General features: G+C 36.4%; 1 protein-coding gene across 2 annotated transcripts in view; it reads left to right on the top strand.

Moving 5' to 3' along the window:
* LOC149537139 (citrate synthase, mitochondrial-like) overlaps positions 1 to 19920 on the top strand; it is a 241296-nt gene extending 221376 nt beyond the window's left edge. For both annotated transcript variants that reach the window (XM_089807234.1, XM_089807233.1), the window contains 6 exons: positions 17494 to 17595; positions 18058 to 18165; positions 18304 to 18354; positions 18831 to 18904; positions 19190 to 19241; positions 19325 to 19920. In XM_089807234.1, the coding sequence (XP_089663360.1) occupies positions 17494 to 17595; positions 18058 to 18165; positions 18304 to 18354; positions 18831 to 18904; positions 19190 to 19241; positions 19325 to 19420 (483 nt within the window). In that variant the 3' untranslated portion in view covers positions 19421 to 19920. The remainder of the gene's footprint in view (positions 1 to 17493; positions 17596 to 18057; positions 18166 to 18303; positions 18355 to 18830; positions 18905 to 19189; positions 19242 to 19324) is intronic.
* The last annotated feature ends 209 nt before the right edge of the window (positions 19921 to 20129 follow it).

The following is a 20129-nucleotide window of genomic DNA, read 5'->3' as shown; positions in this document are numbered from 1 at the left end:
TTTTTAAAAAAGTCCATCTAAGTGCAAAATTTGCAAATTTATCCTACCAGATATCATTTTAACCATTGAAAAAAATATTGTCATTGAATTCTATTTGGCCCAAGGACAAAATTATATGTTTTGGAAAATCAAGTTCCGCACCGGGTGAAAAAAAAACCAAATCCCTTCCTGGCCCAAAGGCATCCAAGGTGTAAAAATCGTCAATTAGAAAACCTTTGGACAACTCCATATCTTGCTAAGGCAATCGAAAAATTTCCAACACCCACGAAAACTGCCAAGGCCTGCCCGAAAAAGGGGGTCCTCAATTTTTTTTGGGGAGATGATGTGAAAACCTCACAACAGATAGTTGTTTAAGGTATTCTTAGCCTTAAATGGTAAGACAAACAAAAGAATGTTATGTATATTGAAGGAAAGAAGCACAATCTTCTTATTGTTGATCAAATGTGTGATCATGGATACAAGTTCACATTTTATGCTCGAGGACGTGAGTTCAGGAAGGCAAGTACACGAAAACTTGTTGCAAAAGCAAGTAGAACAACAAATAAATTGTATGATCTTAGTGAGACCAAGAGAGAAATGTTTTATGGCACAAACAGATGAAAGCTGGTTATGCCATAGAAAATTGGACAATGAATTTTAATAATGTTGTGAAGATCAACAACAAGCAAGTTGTAAGAGATATGCCAAATATTACTAAACTTTCAAACACTCTTTGGAAGCAATGTTAGTATGGGAAACAAACAAGAGCAAGCTTCAATAAAAAAGTGTATTTAGTTGACTTGGTGGTCAATACATCCTTGGAGATTTGTGACATGGCTTAACCCCCTCTTGTGGGCCGATTTAAATCTAGTGTTTGTATCGGGCATGGATAGTGCAAGCTTTTGATGCAACAACAAATGATTCTTAGGATTGGTATCAGAGCCTTAGGTCACTGTTTTGAATCTCCCTTCAGTGGGTTTCAAAGGCTTAGTTGATGTTGAGGGGGAGATTGTTGACTTGGTGGTTAGCACCTCTTTGGAGACTTGTGACATGGTTTATGTGCCTCCCATGAGTTGGATTCAATCTGGTGTTTGTATTGGGCATTGGTAGTTTGAACTTTTGGTGTAACAACAAATGATTCCAACATATTCAACGATAAGGCTGCTAAAACATGTTTCTACAAATCTCTATGGGCCTACATGAGCAAATAGTTTGCAATGTGAAAGGTTGATTACTCTAGAATGGTATGGGTTACTTTATTGAAATAAAAAATTGAGTCATTGAAATTTTTTAAGTTTACAAAGTGTTGATTGAGAATGAAACTAGTATAAAGAATAAGTGCTTAAGATAGAATTTAGGAGGTGAGTTTACATCAAATAAATTTGACTTTTGTGAGCATCTTGGAATCAAGAGACATTACTCAACTTCAAAGACTACACAACAAAATGGAGTTATAGAAAGGAAGAATCAAACTGAGCAAGTGATGACCATAATGGTGTTGAATGAATCCATGTTACTAGACATTTGTAATTGTTGGCTCAGATTTTTGCCTTTCTAAAATGACTTCAAATATGACATAGATGACCCTAATTTAAAGTAAAAAATGAAACCAACAGTTGGATAGATCTCCGTTAAATAGATGATCTTCCTTTGAATTTTAGAGATACAACTCACTGTTATGATATAATTTGATTTTTGGACATGCTTTTAACAAGAAAGCAAGAAAGGATAACTAACATTTGCACAAAGCTATGTTGCAGATAAGATTTACAAATTTATGAACAAAAGGGACAAAGATAAATGAGATGATGTTTACTCCTCCTCACTACCTGCAACAAATAATGAAGGAAAGTACCAATGATTTCTTTATAGATTAATGAACCGCCCATAATTTAGAGCTTTTGAGAATGAACATGCATGTAAATACATGAAATAGGGAAGACTTCAATGAAATAACTGATGACACACAAAGGCAGGTATGCAGTCGAAAGACCTCATATATACACAATTTAAATACAAGTTCCTCCATTCCTTTGATAAAAAGCCAAAACAGTTTAAAGCCTATTCCTTGTACAATAGCCATGACTGAAAAATAGAAACCATCTATTCCCCTTACAATAATGAACTCAGAAAAAATCCTTCTTTAGAGCATAGGCTTCCCAAGAATATATCTTGCACCTTTTTTGTTGTCTTATTCAGTTAAATATTTTTAAGAATGCCCTCACCGAGCTTTTTCACTTATATAACTGATTCTTGGGATATGAGTTCTATTTTCCATCCCTTTCTCTTATTGGAATTATTTCCATACTGGACAACTTATGATACATAAGTTTAACCCCTTATTACTGCATGTTTTGGTTCCTCCTCTTGATGAGGGAACTACTTTTTTAACATGTGATGGAAGGGTACTCCCCTTATTAACATAAACACGCACAACAAAATAGAGAAATAACAACAAATTGCAAGAACAACTTACTTTCTATTAACTCCAATGAAATGAAATTACAATATTCGAAACTATGACATGCACAATCACATGGGTGGTTTCATTACAATATTTTGTAAGCTAGAGCCACCATATACATCCTCAGAACTGCCCTAGATAACCCTATGAGCCTTCACTATATTGGCAATTTTTATCTACCCAAGAAGGTTTTAGAAATTTTAACCCTAAACTTTGTGGCCGACCATCTGTAAGATGATATTATTCATATTTTATTACATTTGAATAGGCCTCAACAACTTTTGGAACTCAAATGAGGTTTTGAAGGAATTTTATTTTTTCTATTTTAAGTAGTGAAACTTTTAGAGATCATAACTTTTCGCTAGTTGACCTGATTGACTATAATAACCCATTTAAGAAATGACACACAGTACTCTATAGGCTTAAGTGCAGAATACCACTCATGCCAAGGATTGACCTCTTTTCAGAGCCTCTAAAGCCTTCAAAGCTGAGTTCAAAGCCTTTTTACCCTTCTACCAATATTGAAATTTTTCAACCTCTTCAAAACTAGACTTGATCTTGCAATGAACTTTACCGGTAGGCTAATATAACCAATGTGAACCTCCAAGGAAGAAATTAGAACATTTTGAGCTCCAACAAATAACTTACCAAAATTGTAAGCTTCCAGAAATAGTGAGATGCCTTAACCAATTTCTTGTATCTTTAGTTAATTCTTCTTCATTTCCTTCCATACGATTGCCTCCTTTGGCATTGTTCTTGTACCCTTCACCTTTGAATGATTCTCTTACCTTGGCACCCACTTAATTCCCTTTGGGCTACCCTCCTTCCCCTTTGGGTCTTCCCTCAACAAGTCTCCTTAGCCTTTGCCTCCACTTTGCTTGTTCTTCTAATTGTAAGACCCTATGGATGACCTCATAGTTGTCTGTTTGATCCCTTTGTGTGCAGTTCTTATCTTTTTACAAAAGGTTTGATATTTATAGTTTTGCTCCCAAGCATTTAGGATGTGTTGCCTCCTTCAAGATTTGTCACGTTTCGCCTTTTCCCTTTGGTTGTTTTCTTCATATCATTGCAAGATCTTTTGGCGGCAGTTCTCTATATTCATTTCTTCTCTTGATTTTTGTGAGGCAAGGAAGGTTTGTGCCAATAGTTTGAGCAAACAACACATTAACCAATCTACTGTAAGGCTCACACCAAGTAAAGTCCATGTGAAACTTCTTCTTGGACGACTTCTCTTTGTACGTGGGTTTAAATGGATGCAAAGTTCACCATCAATGGCCTTCACCATAAAATAATTTGTTGCTTTCGTGACTGTTGCTCATACCCTCCTCTGTTGGTTGGCCCATTATGCTACCTTTGCCATGTAGCACACTATCATTCATAGATTTATATCGGCAATGGTGCCAAATGTTTGCTCCATAGGGTAACTAGTTTTATGGATACGAGAATAATCGAAAATGTAACAAAACACAAGAAAATGCACAATTGCTTCTATATTAATTCTATCAAATGCTTTACAATGTATGACACAAAGTACTCAACAACAACGTGACAATGCCAACAACCATAATCATATCCATTAGATGTAAGTACATGACATATATAAAGGTTGGAGGGATGCAAGCACCAATCGTCGTGACCATCCCCAACTACCTACCATGTGACCAAACTAGCAAGTACTAACAACATTGAGTTACCCGACAACATTGTGCAGACATCATAAGTTACAAAACGGGAATCAACTAATTCATATTTGGGATTTAATAGTACTTGTAATGTCTAGAACAGTTTGAAAATAACTAAATTAAGAGCGTGAAAAGGGAAATGATATGACAAAGGAAGCTATCGCATTTTTCATCTTGATAGGCTTTCAATCAAATAGCTCAAGGTAGAGTAAAAGAAAATCCTTTTGAAACAAAATCTTACATCCCAAAAGACCATAAATGAAATAGAAATGTTCTCATTGTTAACTATTTTAGAAGATTTGTAAAACAATAAATGAAGTGTTAAATATCTCTCCATTAGATAGTAAAGACCTAATAATACAAAAGAAGAGATCAGGATTTGAGCCACAATTTTAGCTTAATATTATTCACGTGAATTTTGCTTGATTTTAAGTGGATGATGGAGTAAAAAACATTGATAGACTTTGAGTTGAGAATTTGGGAGATCACAAGCATAAGTTTCAATCTGAGTTGTCAGTTTGGATTCTTGTATGGAAGCGGGTTCGGATTCATTTTGGGTGCACCCATACAAAAACATTAGTTTTTTTAAAATATGTATTTGTGTGCATATATATGCAACAACAAATAAGTCCATACATCACTTTGCTAATAGTAAAGCAACATAGAAAAATACACCACCATACCTATGTTTCAGTGCAATAGGATATTAATTGCATCATTTAGCCATACATACAACATGATACACTTGTTTGGTCACATCAAGGAACATATTTCCATATCAAGGGGACAGTTTGTTGAAAGGAATTGGGAAAAGAAAAGTGCAGTTATCTGAATTTTTATTTTGTATTGGTTAGAGGATTTCTAACTAGGCTAGATCAAAAGTTGGGGTTCAATTTTTTAGACCTGGATTCAAAGATATCATATATTTTTTAAAGAAATTCCTCTACAATTGGCAATTTGGATTTCATCCATAAGCAATTTATCATCTTCATTCACAAATGCATAAATGACATATAAACCATATTTTTTGGTCTTTTTAGTGGTCACTTTAGGGTTGTGAGGATCGAATAGACCAAATTAGGGGCGGAAAAATGCTTTTTAAAAGTCTAAAAAATTGTTTTGAGATCAAATTCAGCCCAGGTTTTGCTGCCTGGGTTCCTTTGATAAAATTTGCAGCAAATTTGTAGCTTTGCAGGCAAATTTGGGGAGAATTTGACAAGGACTAGACTTTGTACAGAACCAAACCAGACTTTGAGGGTTGCTGGAGAGAGTCTAGTAACTTAGGTTTCAATCAAAGCACAAGGAACATTCCCTTTCAATGGAACAGTTGGTGCTGAAGTTTCTAGGTCGTTAAAGTAAAAATATACGAGGCCTGCTTCAAGAGGGATTAAGATGAACACACAAGGGTAGGACGTGTCTTCTTTCAAGGCATGTATTGGTTTGTTTGACACCTATTTAATATGCACAAGATACCATGCTATATGTTGAAAGAATTCATGTACTGTTATTGTACTCCTTGCAGGCCCTTTGAACCTCCATGTTATGATGTGTAAATGGAATGTAGTCCCCTAAAAGTTGCAGGGGATGCATTTAACAATAAGTTTCACCAATCAACAAATCTTTAATCCTGTCAAATATAGAGGAAATTTAATATAACCAGAAAAACAATCCTTCATTTTGATCTTCACTTAATTTGTTTTTCCAGCACTGTGAGCTGATTTTGTCTTTCTGATAGGAACTATTTTGCTTCCAGTTCCAAGATATCTATATACTATTATGTATATACTTATGCTTCTAACTCTAGTATACAATTGTCACTACCCTACTCACTTATCAATATACCTTGATGGCCATTGTCAAATTGAAGCTCCAAATTATCATACTTTATTAGCATCTGAAAAGGATATTTAGTCCCAGCCTAACTTTGGTAATCTACACAGCCATCTTGGTATTATTGTTGACAATAATATGTTAATATCCCTTTGAATAATAAGGATCACAAGCATTCCTAGAAATTGATTACTTTTGGCAATTACTCGTATGATCCATATATGTTAGAAAAATGGAAAGAAGGCTTATTATTTACAATATTGTCTGCAAATTTACACTAAATTGTCTTTTTGGATTAATAAACATGGAAGCATTGCTATGAGCCTAAGGAAAATGACAGTAGTGGAATACTGAGAAAGAAACAACATATCTCTAAACCATTCCATGTTAATGTCCTTCAAATAAAAAATAGAAGCATACGAAAGAACATTGTCTATATTATTTTTAGACTGTGAGAATTGGGTGTGGCAACCCACCTATAAATTGCAGTGCACTTGGTAAACTTTTTAACATGACTAGTGACATTGGTGCAATACATCCTCTACTACATGGAATGGGGGGAGATTGGACCTTGCAACCTTATGCTCTTGCCAACCGAGCCAGATCCCCAACCCTAACATGCCTCTATTTTGAAGGCCTTGACATCTATTAGAAATATACATCCATTTTGTTAAAACTTAAGCACATAAATCAATGATGGTAAACAGCAATAAGGAGTCAAAATTGAAATGATAAACACCAGAATTATCCTAGGAAAACCCTTCTAGAATGAAGGGAAAAACCCAGCCACACAACAAAAAAAATCATTTTATTGATCATAAAAGTTCAAGTGTACAATGTCTATTGCTTGATGTGATATATATAACTTAAGGAGAGATACTTCACATACCAACCAAAGGTCTCTCCAATTTCCCAAAACGTGACTCTTTATTACAAAAAACAATTACAACTCTTCAAATTTCCATGCCTTAATGCATGTCGAATGACACATGTTATTACATTTAATATTACAATTTAAATGTGTCCTTTTCAACTGAAGGTGACAATAACGATAATAACGTCCATATTTTCAGGGATAAAGATCTCTATCACAGCTACAATCTTCATCACTCCCTCTTAGCCAGAGAGAGATCTTTCGCTGAACAATCATGCAAGACTACAACCAAAATGTTAATGATAAAATCTCATCATGTAGATCCTATAAAATTCATGGAATCACTCAACATGAAAACTTGTAACTATTACTCATATTCATAGAATTACTCAACATGAAATCATGTAACAATTACTCATATTCATGGAATCACTGAACATGAAATCCTGTAACAATTACTCATATTCATGGAATCACTCAACATGACAGATTCATAAGACTCATAGCTAAGCCTTTAATCATGAACTGTCATGGAATCTCTCAACATGACATCCAACTCCCATCATGGAATGTCTCAACGCGATGTTCACTATTGCATAGTGAAAAAGTTATCATAGCTGATCTTACAATCTCATTTATTCACACAAGAATAGAAATAGGCATAACGCAATAAGACTTAGTTCCATTTAAGTCTCAAATTTTACAAATACCACAATCATTGTAAGCATATATGAAAATAATGAGGATTCCATAAACACTCCCTCTTAATTATGAAGCCTCCCTCTAAAGCTTAAATCTCCCTCTAAAGTTCAACATCTCTCCCTGGAGCTATAATCCATATCTTGTTACATCCTGTAGCCAATATTAATCTCATAACATCAACTATAATAGAGATCAAAAACCATACAATATGATCAATATAAATTACTTATCTCTTTGGAGATCTGAGCCCAATAAGAGATGATGAAATCGAGATAAAGCCGGACTTTCAAACTTTACTATTACAACAATTTAGATGCATCAATCATATAAAATTTATCTCCTAGTAATTGATGAATGCTCAACATTTTGGAAAACCGTCCTCAATTGGTATTCGAAATGTCTCAAGCAAATGTAGTGATAGTTGCACTACATGCAATTCTGCCTCTCTACCATTGTAATGTTTTAGATTCTTTTCCTTTCCTTTACTGTTATGATAAGAAAACATCTCCAAATTATACAAAGCAATATTGTTTAATTGAACTAAACATAATGAATCTCATATAATATGACAAACTTTCTTATTATGAATGATATATTCTGATCAAAACCTGAAGACTATAAGAAATTATTAGGGCTATGAATAAAAAAATATTAAAGACACTTCATGTTCCTTGCTCCTGCCAGCATGAGTGTAGCCATTAGAAATATTTGAAGAGCATCAATTGTTTTATTGCCTCCACTCTCTTCTCTGTCATTCATCTTCCACGTATGCATGCAAAGTGAAGGCCACCTTAACATGATCCTCGAGAACTGTAGTCCAAGTCACTATAAATTGAAACATGAGATCCTTAATTTCTCTATTGGAGTCAACCTGAATGGGCTTGAGCGCAAGAGGTTGTTGCAAACTTCCGCTGCTTAGAAGGATTGGAGCACCTGAACTTATGGATTGAGTTTTCTGTTGAATAATATTATTTGGAAGGATATACCATCTCAATTACGGAGGAACATGATATGCGGTAAAACCATAATCAACATCTGAAGCCACATCGAGTCAACATCTTTCTCTGACCTCCGACACAATAGTAGTAAGAATTGAAACCTCTAAAGAAAATTGGAGCTCATGCATTATACAACAAAGAACATTATATCGTATGACTCCCGTTTCACAATAGAGAGCATTAATCATGCAAGACAGCTTTAAGAAACATCGACTTTCCTTAATATTTCTCAAGTCGTAACTCCCAGAAGCCAATTGAGTTTAACATTGCACAATTGTGCTTAGTGCGTGAATAGACTTAATAGCTTGAAGAGAGTAAGAATAATATATGATGATGGAGGAGATGATTACAAAACAACATTAATACCTATTGCCATGCAACATGCTGAGTGGACAATTATGACGATAGATAAGATCCATTTGTCATATACCATACGAATATAAAATAAAATATCCAGATGTCCCGATCAAGAAAATTGGATGATGCCGCATGCAAAAGAGAAAATAATGACACTCCAGACACCCCACCACTCAAAGGCGCGATGCCCAAATTTATTTAAAGATATGGTGAAAAAAAAACCACTTGACAATAGAAAAGGCTAGCAGATTCTAAAGAAGTATGCCACAAAACATTACCAAGAGACTACTGCAGAGTTGGCGACCATGAAAACATGATGAGGAGCATATGTTAAATAAGACAAAATAAAAACACGACATTGACTAGCCGAAGATATAGACTAGTTGACATTGTCCAAAAAAATCGAAGGAATGCAACCAAACATATAAACCGTGATAATTTCAGAAAAGGAAAAAGGAAAGTATTTGTTTAATCACTACTAATATTGAAAGGAATTTTCAAAGATGATCCACACCGAATCATAAAACAAACATACGTAATGCCAAAAACAAGAGACTTGAACATAGCTATATTATCCAATATGAACAGGCTTCCATTATAGGTAAAATCAAACTAGGCTCTCATACTTGTTGATGCGAGTTTTGTGTCACTACATAACATATTAGTAATTGGATGCTTGATACAGAATATCAAATACACAATTCCTCTCTTGAAAAGTTATCTCTCATGGGACATGAGTATAACTCCAATGTTCCTTACACCGTTGGATACTCGCTCAGTTTTATCAATGTGATTTGCTGGTAATCACGTAGGCGGCCTTACGTTTTCTTGTTTGAGAAAAATTTGGATCTTGGTGAGAAAATGGAGATGGTGGTTCGGTGTGAATGCTAGATGATGTTGATGGCGCGATGATGGCAATGTAGGGTGAATGGCGATGGAAGGTGAGAATGCCGATGTTTTGGTTTACTTCTCTAACTAACCTCTTCTAAGCATGAAATTTGGCTACTCAACTACTCCTACTCCTAAGAATGGAAGGTTAGCAGATGGACGGGGATCGAATCTAATGAAGGCTAACCAGCGGCCCTACCTCCATAGATGCAACGCTTCAAAGGAAAGTAAACTAGATCACCACACAAAGCCTCCCAACCAGCCGCTAGGATGCTAGTGGCCTAGTGTTGACCCCTATCAAACATCTACCAAAGCTACCATGCAACTATCCATTTTATTTTACTCTTACTCTAACAACTTGAAATGAAATTGCTTCAACTTGAAAAGAAAATTTAACTATGTGGAAGTAGAAAACATGCAATAACACCCAATGTTCTTAGTCAACATGCAATGAAAAAGAGAGCACTTTGGTATTATTTTCGCAACAATTTCTCCAACCCCCTCCCTTTTACAAATGAGAGCCAATGGCCTTATATAGAGGTCCAAAATACAATGGACGGTAGAGATCAAAACAAGATCGACGATCCAGATTGGATCCAAAACCCTAATTAGGGTTGCCACCCCATCGGCCAATGAGAAGATGCCACCTCAATGGACCAATGAAAAAAGTGCAAAAGTGGCAACCAATGAGAAGGCACCAAAATGGTGGCCAATCAGAAACAAACACTTGTCTTATTCTAGAAGAAAGAGAAAGTTGCCACTTGGGCTTACATAAGATGATCTTCTAATATAATTCTTCCTTTTTCTTTTGTTCTTTTAGCTAAGGCGATGAACTTAGCTAGCCTTTCGTTAACTTCTTCCATAGGAGGACAAGGTGTGTGCTTCGCTCGGAGTTCTGCTGACTTTGCCACGCTGTTTGCTGCTTGTAGTATCCTTTCGTGATCCTTCTCATATTCCTTTGCAAACCCAATAAAAACATTGAGTGAGGAAAGGGTGTTCAGATGTTTCCTTTTGACGGCAGCCTTTCCTAACTCATCCAATCTCGATCCAAATCCTGTCTCACTGACATCCTCCTCTCTAATACCCTCAAAATCAAGCGCCACCCCAACGTCGCTCATCATGGTCGAAATGGAAGTGTCAACGCTTGGGCCGTGTTGTGCAATCTCATCATGAATTTCTTCAAGTGTTATGAATCTGGTAGTCAATGCGACATACCAAGATTCAACTATGCTCAATCCTCTCTCATCAACCAACCGGGCTCTTTCCAAATATGCCTCCGGTAGCCTAATGAACGCCTGCAGCCTAGGAATAACCAAATCCTTGATGGGAAGAAAATTCTTCCATTCCTCTTCAAATAATCTGAATTTGTTTCTAACAGTCACCAATGACTGGAATGTTGAGATGAAGGAGGGCAAGAAATTTCGCCCATCTTGAATTGTATCATAGATCCAACCCCTTACTTCATGTAACTGAGCTGATACCTCTTCTGAATTGCTCCCGCTGTCTTGAGGAAGGGCTGCCTGATGCAACTGTTGGATTGGCTGGCAATCTCTCCAATATTTGTTTTCGGCCTCCAACTTTACTATCTTTTCGTTTGCCTTCCTCAATCTTTCTCTGATTGATGCTATGCCTTCCTGAACCTCCTCACATTCCATATCATCTGTATTTCTTCCCAAATTATGTTCTACTATTTCGTACTCCTGGGCTGCAATCTCATCCGCTGCCTTATTGACTGTTGGTATAGCAATCTGAACCCTTCGGTGACTATCACTGTCGCTTCTGATTACCCTTGCCACCGTATTTGCCATCTGTTTTTGGTTCTCGCTATCATCCTTTTCTATTAGTCCTTGGATATCATCAACTGCGTGAGCCATTACCACCTCGCCTCTCGGCATAAGCATTTTCCTTAACCATAGTGGTGCAGTGCATCTCCCCAAATCCGGATTCGGTTCGACCAACAAAGCATCACCAACGGCCTTAGACGCCTGACTTATCTCTTCAATATCAATCGGCCCATCTTCTTCTCTACTAGTTTCTGCCATATTTCCTTGCTGGTTCTCCGAGAGAGGGGAGTACTCCGTACTTTCACTGTAGCCACTTGATTCCGAATCAGAGCTCACCTCCACTGCGGCCCCTTTATCACTCGAATTGACCTCTTGGCTTCTAGCCTTAGTTATACTCTCCCTTGACGGCGCTGCCCGCTGTCTCTTGGCTGGAGGTTCCGAACGTTCTTGGCTTTTCTCTACCTCCAAAGCCCTCTTCTTGCTATTTCTAACTGTCTCCGATTGCCGGCCACTTCCTTCACCCTTCTGTCCGATTGATTCTACTAGACCTTCCTTCGGTTTCATCATCTCATAAGTAAGGAGAACCTTTTGTCTTTGTAGCTTTCTCAACTTGGCATTATACCACGACTCGGTATGCAAATCTACTGTCCTTGTGACTACCTCCAAGGAAGGATCCTGATGATCGTCCCAATCCACTGGATTCAACTCTGTTCCAACTACTGTCTCATAGTCTTCTCTCAACACACTACGATCATCCTCCAATTGATCGGGAATATCAAGGCCTCTCCATCTGATATCTCTCATCATGTTCATCGACAATCTCGAGAAAGCTAGCTTTCTCACGTGAAAATCATCCTTTGCATTGGCCCAAAAGTCCTCTATAGTGGGAACATGCTTAAATTCGCTTCCATGAGATGCCTTGATAAGACCAACAGGGTTGAATCCTTGCCTTGCTCTGTACCATCCTAGATGATACCACTCCAATTCCTTTTCCGCAGCCTCAAAGGTGGCCCGATTTGGGCAACTATCATTGCCAATTATAATTGAGAAGGAAACGCCTGTTTTCCCCTCATTCCTCATTACTCTATCATAGTGCTCAAGCTGCCTAGCCAATTCCATCAAAACTACCTTGTCGGGCGGGTATCTTGGAAGCCTCTTGGGACAAACTGTACTTCCTGCCACTCTAATGTATGTGAATTGCGGGAATTGGATGAACCAACTCCCAAACTTCTTAATCCTTGCTTCTGCTTCCGATGAAAGTCTCTTACCAGGCGCCCCTTGTAATACCCTTACTGTCTTCATGGCGAATGCATCGCAAAACATCTTGTAATCCTTGTTATTGTGCAAATGAAGCTGCGGATAGCATTCATGCACCAAATATTGCCCCGGCCCATTACCAATCTCTCCTAAGGCCCTAAGTCCCGGACTCTCATACAATCTAGCAATTAAGTAAAACAGATAGGATCCCATGTAGAATTGCCTTTGGTTTTGAACTGTTCTAAGTTGCAACTCTAAATTTTCACTTATGATCCTAGCCCAATCAAATTTTCCTTTTCCCTTTTCAATTTCATCAATGAAGAAGTACATCCAGTTTTCGAATTGCATAGCTTGAGCTAGGCCCATGATCCGGCTGAGAAGAACAATGAGATCGCCATATTCCGGCTTGAAATCTGCCACTGTAAGCCTTGTTGATTTGTTAACTCCTTTCCTTCCTTCGTGTATCCAATTCCGCTTTAGATGTGAGAAGTAGGCCTCTTGGTTACCTTGAAATGATTTGGCCGCCTGATCCACCATTACAACTGTCATGCCCTTGCTCTGGGGAATATTAAATGTCTCTTCAATTGCTTGTTCGCCAATGTTGGCCAACACTCTCTTCCCTTCGCCAAAAATGATGGATTTACTGTCTAGATCAAATCTGGATGCACACTCCATAATCAATTCCGGAAAAGGCAAAGTAGGAGGAAAAGCTGCTGCATGTACAATTCCGCTCTTGTATATCCTCTTTGCCAAGGGGGATTGTCCTTCCTTTAGTCTGTCCCTCATCCGTATCATGTCCACTGTAGCGATATTAGTATCGGTTATTTTCTTCATTTTCGAGAAGAAGGAAGTTTTGGGCGTCATATCCTCTTTGTCTTTCTTAGCGTTTGCCCGCTTGGGATTCTTACTTGCACTATCATCCTCCATGCTCGTCGCCCTATTACGGGATGGTAGAGTGGTGGACCAAAAGGCAAGAAGAACCAAGTAGTGCAATTCTTAGAAAAGAGCGAAAGAATGGATGTTAGCTTAAGCACTCCTTGCAACTCTAGATGATGACTTTCACCTTAACTAATAATCTTACAGCAACTTTTCGGAACTCGGGATATGACATCAAAGAATTACAAATCCCTTTGCAAATTAGAAAACAAAGCCTCTAAGCTTATCCAACACTTGCCTTCTATGCAAAAATCAAACTTTCATATGTATCTCTTCTCCCAACAAAATTGCCCAAATCTGATATAAAAATTGCAGCCCCTCTAGAAAATCAGAATTTTGTCTTCCACAAATTTCGGCCCCCACAAAATTCGGCTCCCACAAAATTCGGCTAAGCATGAAAAAAAATTTGCCCTTCCACAAAATTCGCCCAAGCAAAGAAGGAGCAAAATCTGTAAAATCTGCCACCTAGGGCACAAATCGCAGCCCACAAAGTGGAGCAAAAATCCCCAAAAACGCAAAAAATCTGGCCCTTAGACAAATCGCCCAACAATGGCAATGGAGAAATTGCCCAAAAATCGCCAAAAAACTGCCTTCCACCAATTTCGCCCAAGTCTGGAAATCTGCCCTTGCTTCAAATTCGCCCAAGCATGAGGAGCAAATGAATTGATGAAAATGAAATGGGAGGGGACTCCCTTTATAGCAGCTTTCACCTTCCTCCCAGGCTGGCCGACTTGGTCCTATAGAGGGAAAAAAAAACCAAAATTAAAGCTAAGTTAGTGGCCCACTTTAAATACTTTGCCAAAATTTTAATTTTCTAAAATGAAAACTGCACTTTTAATTTACTAATTAACCACAAATTGCAAAACGAAATTGAATGGTGCCTTGGGGATGCTAAAAATTTCTATTTAATGAGGGTTTGCTAATTAATACATCCTTGAAGTTGAATTTTGGCTAACCAAAAGCCATTTCTTAATATTTATTTACCAATTTCATTAAATACCAAAAGCTTTCAAGGCAAATTTAATCTATTAAAGCCAATTTTTGCAATTTTCCTCTAAATCGATTTTGTTAAATAATTAAAATTTTATGACAAAAAATAAAATTGCCTCTAGATTAAAAATCGATTTTGCAATTTAACTTCATCTTACAAAATTAAATTCTATTTCACCAAAAAAAAATAAGATTTTCCAAGAACCTAAGTCTAACGAAAAATTTCCTTATTTGAAAATCATTCAAATTTACAATTAAATCCAAATTTTCAAAAGAAATCGTCTAAGTACAAAATTCACAATCTTATCCTGCCAAGTTGAAATCAATTTTGAACTTATTCGGCCTAAGGATAGAACTGATAGCTCTGGAAAATCAAGTTGAAACCGGGTGAAAAATACATCTAACCTTCTCCATTGGCCCTAAAGGCGATTAAAAGGGGGGTCCCCAAGATTTTGGGGCGATGTGTGAAAACCTCACAACAATACTATGCTAAAATGTAAGCCCAGAAGTCAATGATGGTAAACAGCAATAAGGAGTCAAAACTGAAACAATAAACACCAGAAATATCCTGGGAAAACCCTTCTAGAATGAAGGGAAAAATCCAGCTACACAACAAAAAGTATCATTTTATTGATCATAAAAGTTCAAGTGTATATAACTTAAGGAGAGGCTTCACATTTCAACCAAAGGTCTCTCCAATTTCCCAAAACATGATTCTTTATTACAAAAAAACAATTACAACTCTTCGAATTTCCATGCCTCAATGGATGTCGAATGACACATGTCATTAGATTTAATATTACAATTTAAACATAAGTGTCCTTTTCAGCTGGTCACAATAACGGTAATAGTATCCATGTTTCCAGAGATAAAGATTCCTATCGCAGCTACAATCTTCAACACATTCAAGGTCGCCTACCTATGATTTGCCCCAATGCTAGCACTTAGTTTTGTGCTAGAAATCAACAAAAAGCCCACTTAAATCATGATTTTGCACGGTTAGGATATCATGACAAGTTGGTGGAGGATAGTAAATGCATTTCCTAGGAGAGTTTTGCAATTTTTCTTTTTGTACTCTAAACCTTTCAAAAATTATTGAAAATTTTGGCTGATTAAATTGAAGTTTTTTACTCTTCAGGAGAAAAAATTGTTTCGGGCAAGGATTTTTTTATATGATGCGAAAATCAGGGATTTTTTTCGCAATTTATGTTTCTCTGGTTGAGTGTGGTTGCTGTTATAGCAGTAATTGCTATTATTGTTGTTATGGTAATGATTAAGTTTTGAATTAAGTGAAAAGTTTTCTTTTTTACTGATTCAACTCCCGATGCCCTCTTATTCTAAGTGTGTGCTCGGCATGCATAATCTAACCTATGATTTTACAATGCTATGCTCAAATGATAGAATAATAAATCAATACATATTGATCTGAAATGAAGTCTTTTGATCAGAACAAAATACATCCAAGTGTCAAGATGAATCATACGGAATACAAATATGTAGCTGACTGAATAAATGTACTTGGGGCTGAATTTGGAAAGTGTTTGATGATTGTATAAAGCTCTTCAATACTTTTTAAATGCCACAAGAATCACACAAACTGGAGATCTAAGGAAAAAGTTAAGAGCTTAAAGGCTAAAAATAAGGATTTAACTTTAGTCCGCAATTTTGGGCAAGTGTAGCAAAATATTACAAAATGGCTTGGACCACTGCAAAGTACTAAAATATTTGATACATTGATGCATAGTTTGAGGACACTGCAAGTATTCTCCAAAACTTGTCAAACTTGTGAGTCCTATTTCTGGCCGAGTCCACTTGCCACTGACTCGTGTAGCAAGTCCAGAAGAATTCTAGGGAATACACCATCAAATTCATTTGCCCTCATTCTTGAGTACTATCATATTAATGCCTTGAGTAAGCTTGGTATTGGCACTTATGGCTGCTTTCTACATTTCTCTGTTTTGGTAGTTATATCTTTAGGTGTGTCTTCTTGTCACAATAGGTGCATGTCTTATATATCTTTCACAATGAGTTCAAATGCTAGTAAGACCTGTTTAAACTTGTCTAGTATTTTCATTCATAGGTAGTACCTAATGTTTATTATCTATGGTACTGGGGCTTGATTGGTGGACTTTTTGAGACCTTTCCTTGACTCCTGTGGGACCTCAAAAGCATCACTTGCCCATTGAATTTACCTTTCAAAGTAAGATTTGCTACATCACTTGCCCATTAAACAATCATTTCCATGAAGTACATCATTATTACATTGAACATTTATTTCTTAAGAAACGATCCCATAAATATGTATACAGTTTTATGTTTGTAAATTTGAGTAATCAAAATTTGAAGCTGCACTTTCCGTCTCAATTTAGTTCATATATAGAAGTGGTTTCTCATAATATAGTTGTTTTACACAAACTTAGTATATTTAGTATAATGTTCATTTCAAGAAGAGGATAAATCTTGTCCTACTAGACTAAGAGGACTATGTTGGCATGTAAGTTAAATATTCCTCATGGTAGTAGTTTACATGCTCATTGGTTTTTTGATTTAATTTATGGTTGTTCATTGAGGTTAGTGAACTCGGAAGGTCATATAGCTCCTAGGGGGAATATTTTTGTGCTACTTGACTTTGATTGTCGAGTGACTTTTCTTTTATAATACTTTTTAGACAAAAATATGATTATCACAGGCTTACACTATTTATAACAGACAATTTTCTTAGAGGTGCTCATGATTTTCAATTCTGGTGCAGGAAGTCCTGCGCTGGATTAAATCTGTTGTTGCAGAAATTGGTACAGATGTTAGTAATGATCAACTTAAGGAGTATGTTTGGAAGACGTTAAGAGGTGGACAGGTATGAAGCTTATGATATATTTGAAATGGGTAGGATTACAGTCTGTATTTCTGTGGCAGATCTGGAGTGCAGTTGCATTATCAGGCCGTTTTAATAATATTCCTTAAGACCAGTTAGGCATCATCATTTAATGAGAAAGTGGCTATTCATATACCGGACATTATATCATATTGTTTTCTTTTTTCTTTTCTTTTTTATGGGTAATGGGCCAAAGCCAAGATTAATTAATAAATTATTATTATTTGTTGAAATTAATTTTTATTAATTGTTAAGCTCGAGTAGATTCGAACCCAAGACCTCCTAGATTAAAGGCTCACAAATTACCATTATGTTGTAGGCTGTTGCATCTTGCTTTTGTTATTCTTATCATTGAAGACTGTGCTAGATTATTTTTAGAGTATGCTTATTGTTTTTGTTATTATGTTATTACTATTCATTATTACCCTGGAACTATGTTTACAGGTTGTTCCTGGTTTTGGTCATGGAGTATTACGTAAAACAGATCCAAGATATACATGTCAAAGGGAATTTGCATTAAAGCACATGCCCGATGATCCCTTGTTTAAGCTGGTTAGAATTTTGTACCCCTTGAATACTAATTTTTATTCCCTTGTCTCGAACTGGCATGTGGAAAAATCATTTATCTTTCTTGTTTTAAAGAATGAGTTAATGTATTTCTTTTTAATTGTTCAAAATTCGATTATGCAGGTTTCAAAACTGTTTGAGGTTGTTCCACCAATTCTCACAGAACTAGGGAAGGTAGGTTCTTCATGAGTAGGTTTGTCATTTGATGTTTCCCTGTTTGATGGATTCTGCCAATCATTAAGTTATGCCATTCTCAGTGCAGAATGCCAATTTCAATTGGATATGTGTTTCTACTGGGAAATTTTAATGCCCTAATATATAACATGCATTGAAACCTGCACTCTTTCAAGTTTCCTTGCTTGTTACAGCTATCAGAGGACATCTATAGTGAGAAAATTAATGGTGCACTTTTGAAAAATGGATTTTGAACTAGTTATCTTAATTTATATATCACATCTTTGTATTATGTAAATGCTCCTCTGATGCCATAAAAAACATTTTGCAAGAGTGGAAACTGTTTATTGATAAAATATTGTTTGCCAGCTGCCAAACATGCAGATTTTTTATAATGAAAATAGAATTTATGTTTGAAGTCGAGGTCATGCCTACATTTTAGATGTATTGCTCATGGGTTGTTGGAAATTTTATAGGTGAAGAATCCATGGCCTAATGTCGATGCACATAGTGGGGTGTTGCTAAATCACTTTGGCTTATCAGAGGACAGGTCATGATCATCTGCTGATTTTCATTTAGATTTCATGATGAGGATGTTGGGAGCTAGTAGAGCTATCACTACATCATATACATATCTTTGCAGCAAATGAGTTCTATGCTGAAAGTTGTTATGTCGTCATTGTTTAGTTTATTGAATTTTTTAACATACCATGCACAAGTTTACAATACGACTTTATTTCAATCATGAATTTTTTTTGATAACTATCCTGGGGTGTTAACCATGAATTATGATCAATTTGAATTGACAATGGCTGACATGTTTTGTCTTTTGCAGGTTCTTTACAGTCCTTTTTGGGGTTTCCAGAGCTCTGGGCACCTTATCTCAGGTATCTTTGGGTATACATTTCATGTCAATGTACTATGAGGTATTAATAATTACTACGTTTATAACATGAATAATGATTTGCAGCTTATATGGGATCGTGCTCTTGGATTACCGCTTGAGAGGCCAAAAAGTGTAACAATGGGGGTACTTGAGAATATTTGTAAGAAGAATTCTGCATGAGACATGTAAACAATTACCGCATAAGTGTAACAATGGGGGTACTCGAGAATACTTGTAACAATGGGGGTACTCGAGAAGAATTCTGCAAGAGAAATGTAAACAAATTACTGCATAAGAGATTTTCCCTTGAAAATAAAACATTGAAATAAAATGGGCTTTTGTTTTGCTTGTTAGCACTGTCATGGTGGAACATCTTGTCAATTTGTAATAATTTCCAAGTAGTTGTGCACAGTTGTCTCAGATGACGTGGCTGTGTTTCAATCATGATTCATAGTGGTTGTTATGTGACATAAATTCCATGGCCAAAATATAATGAGGGAGAAATCAAAGTGAGCATTGTACTGTTGTAACAATTTTGGCGTATTTGTCCCCTGAAACGAAGGAGAAATCAAAGTGAGCATTGTAGTATTCTAACAATTTTGACGTATGTCCCCTGAAACGTGGGATGCCATATTACAATGCGATAATTTGAAAAGAATGCTGGCTTTTGTTTCTGAAAATCTGGTGGGTTAGATCTGTTCCATCTCTCCGAAACTATGTGTTGCATGTGCGCTAGGGTATTAGGCCCCTTATAAATTTCAAGGGCAACTTATATTTGGAGAGATTATCATAAAAAACAAATGCATAGTAATGAGAGCTAGTTTGCAAAATCAGTTATCAGGCACGTGTCTGAGTTTCCAAAACAGAATTAAGAGCTGTGTTCATGTAG

Source organism: Cupressus sempervirens, chromosome 10 (genome assembly GCF_028749045.1).
Source record: "Cupressus sempervirens isolate cs-2001-9-10 chromosome 10, ASM2874904v1, whole genome shotgun sequence".
In the NCBI taxonomy this organism is placed as follows: Eukaryota; Viridiplantae; Streptophyta; class Pinopsida; order Cupressales; family Cupressaceae; genus Cupressus; species Cupressus sempervirens.
This window is presented reverse-complemented; position numbering and strand designations above follow the sequence as displayed.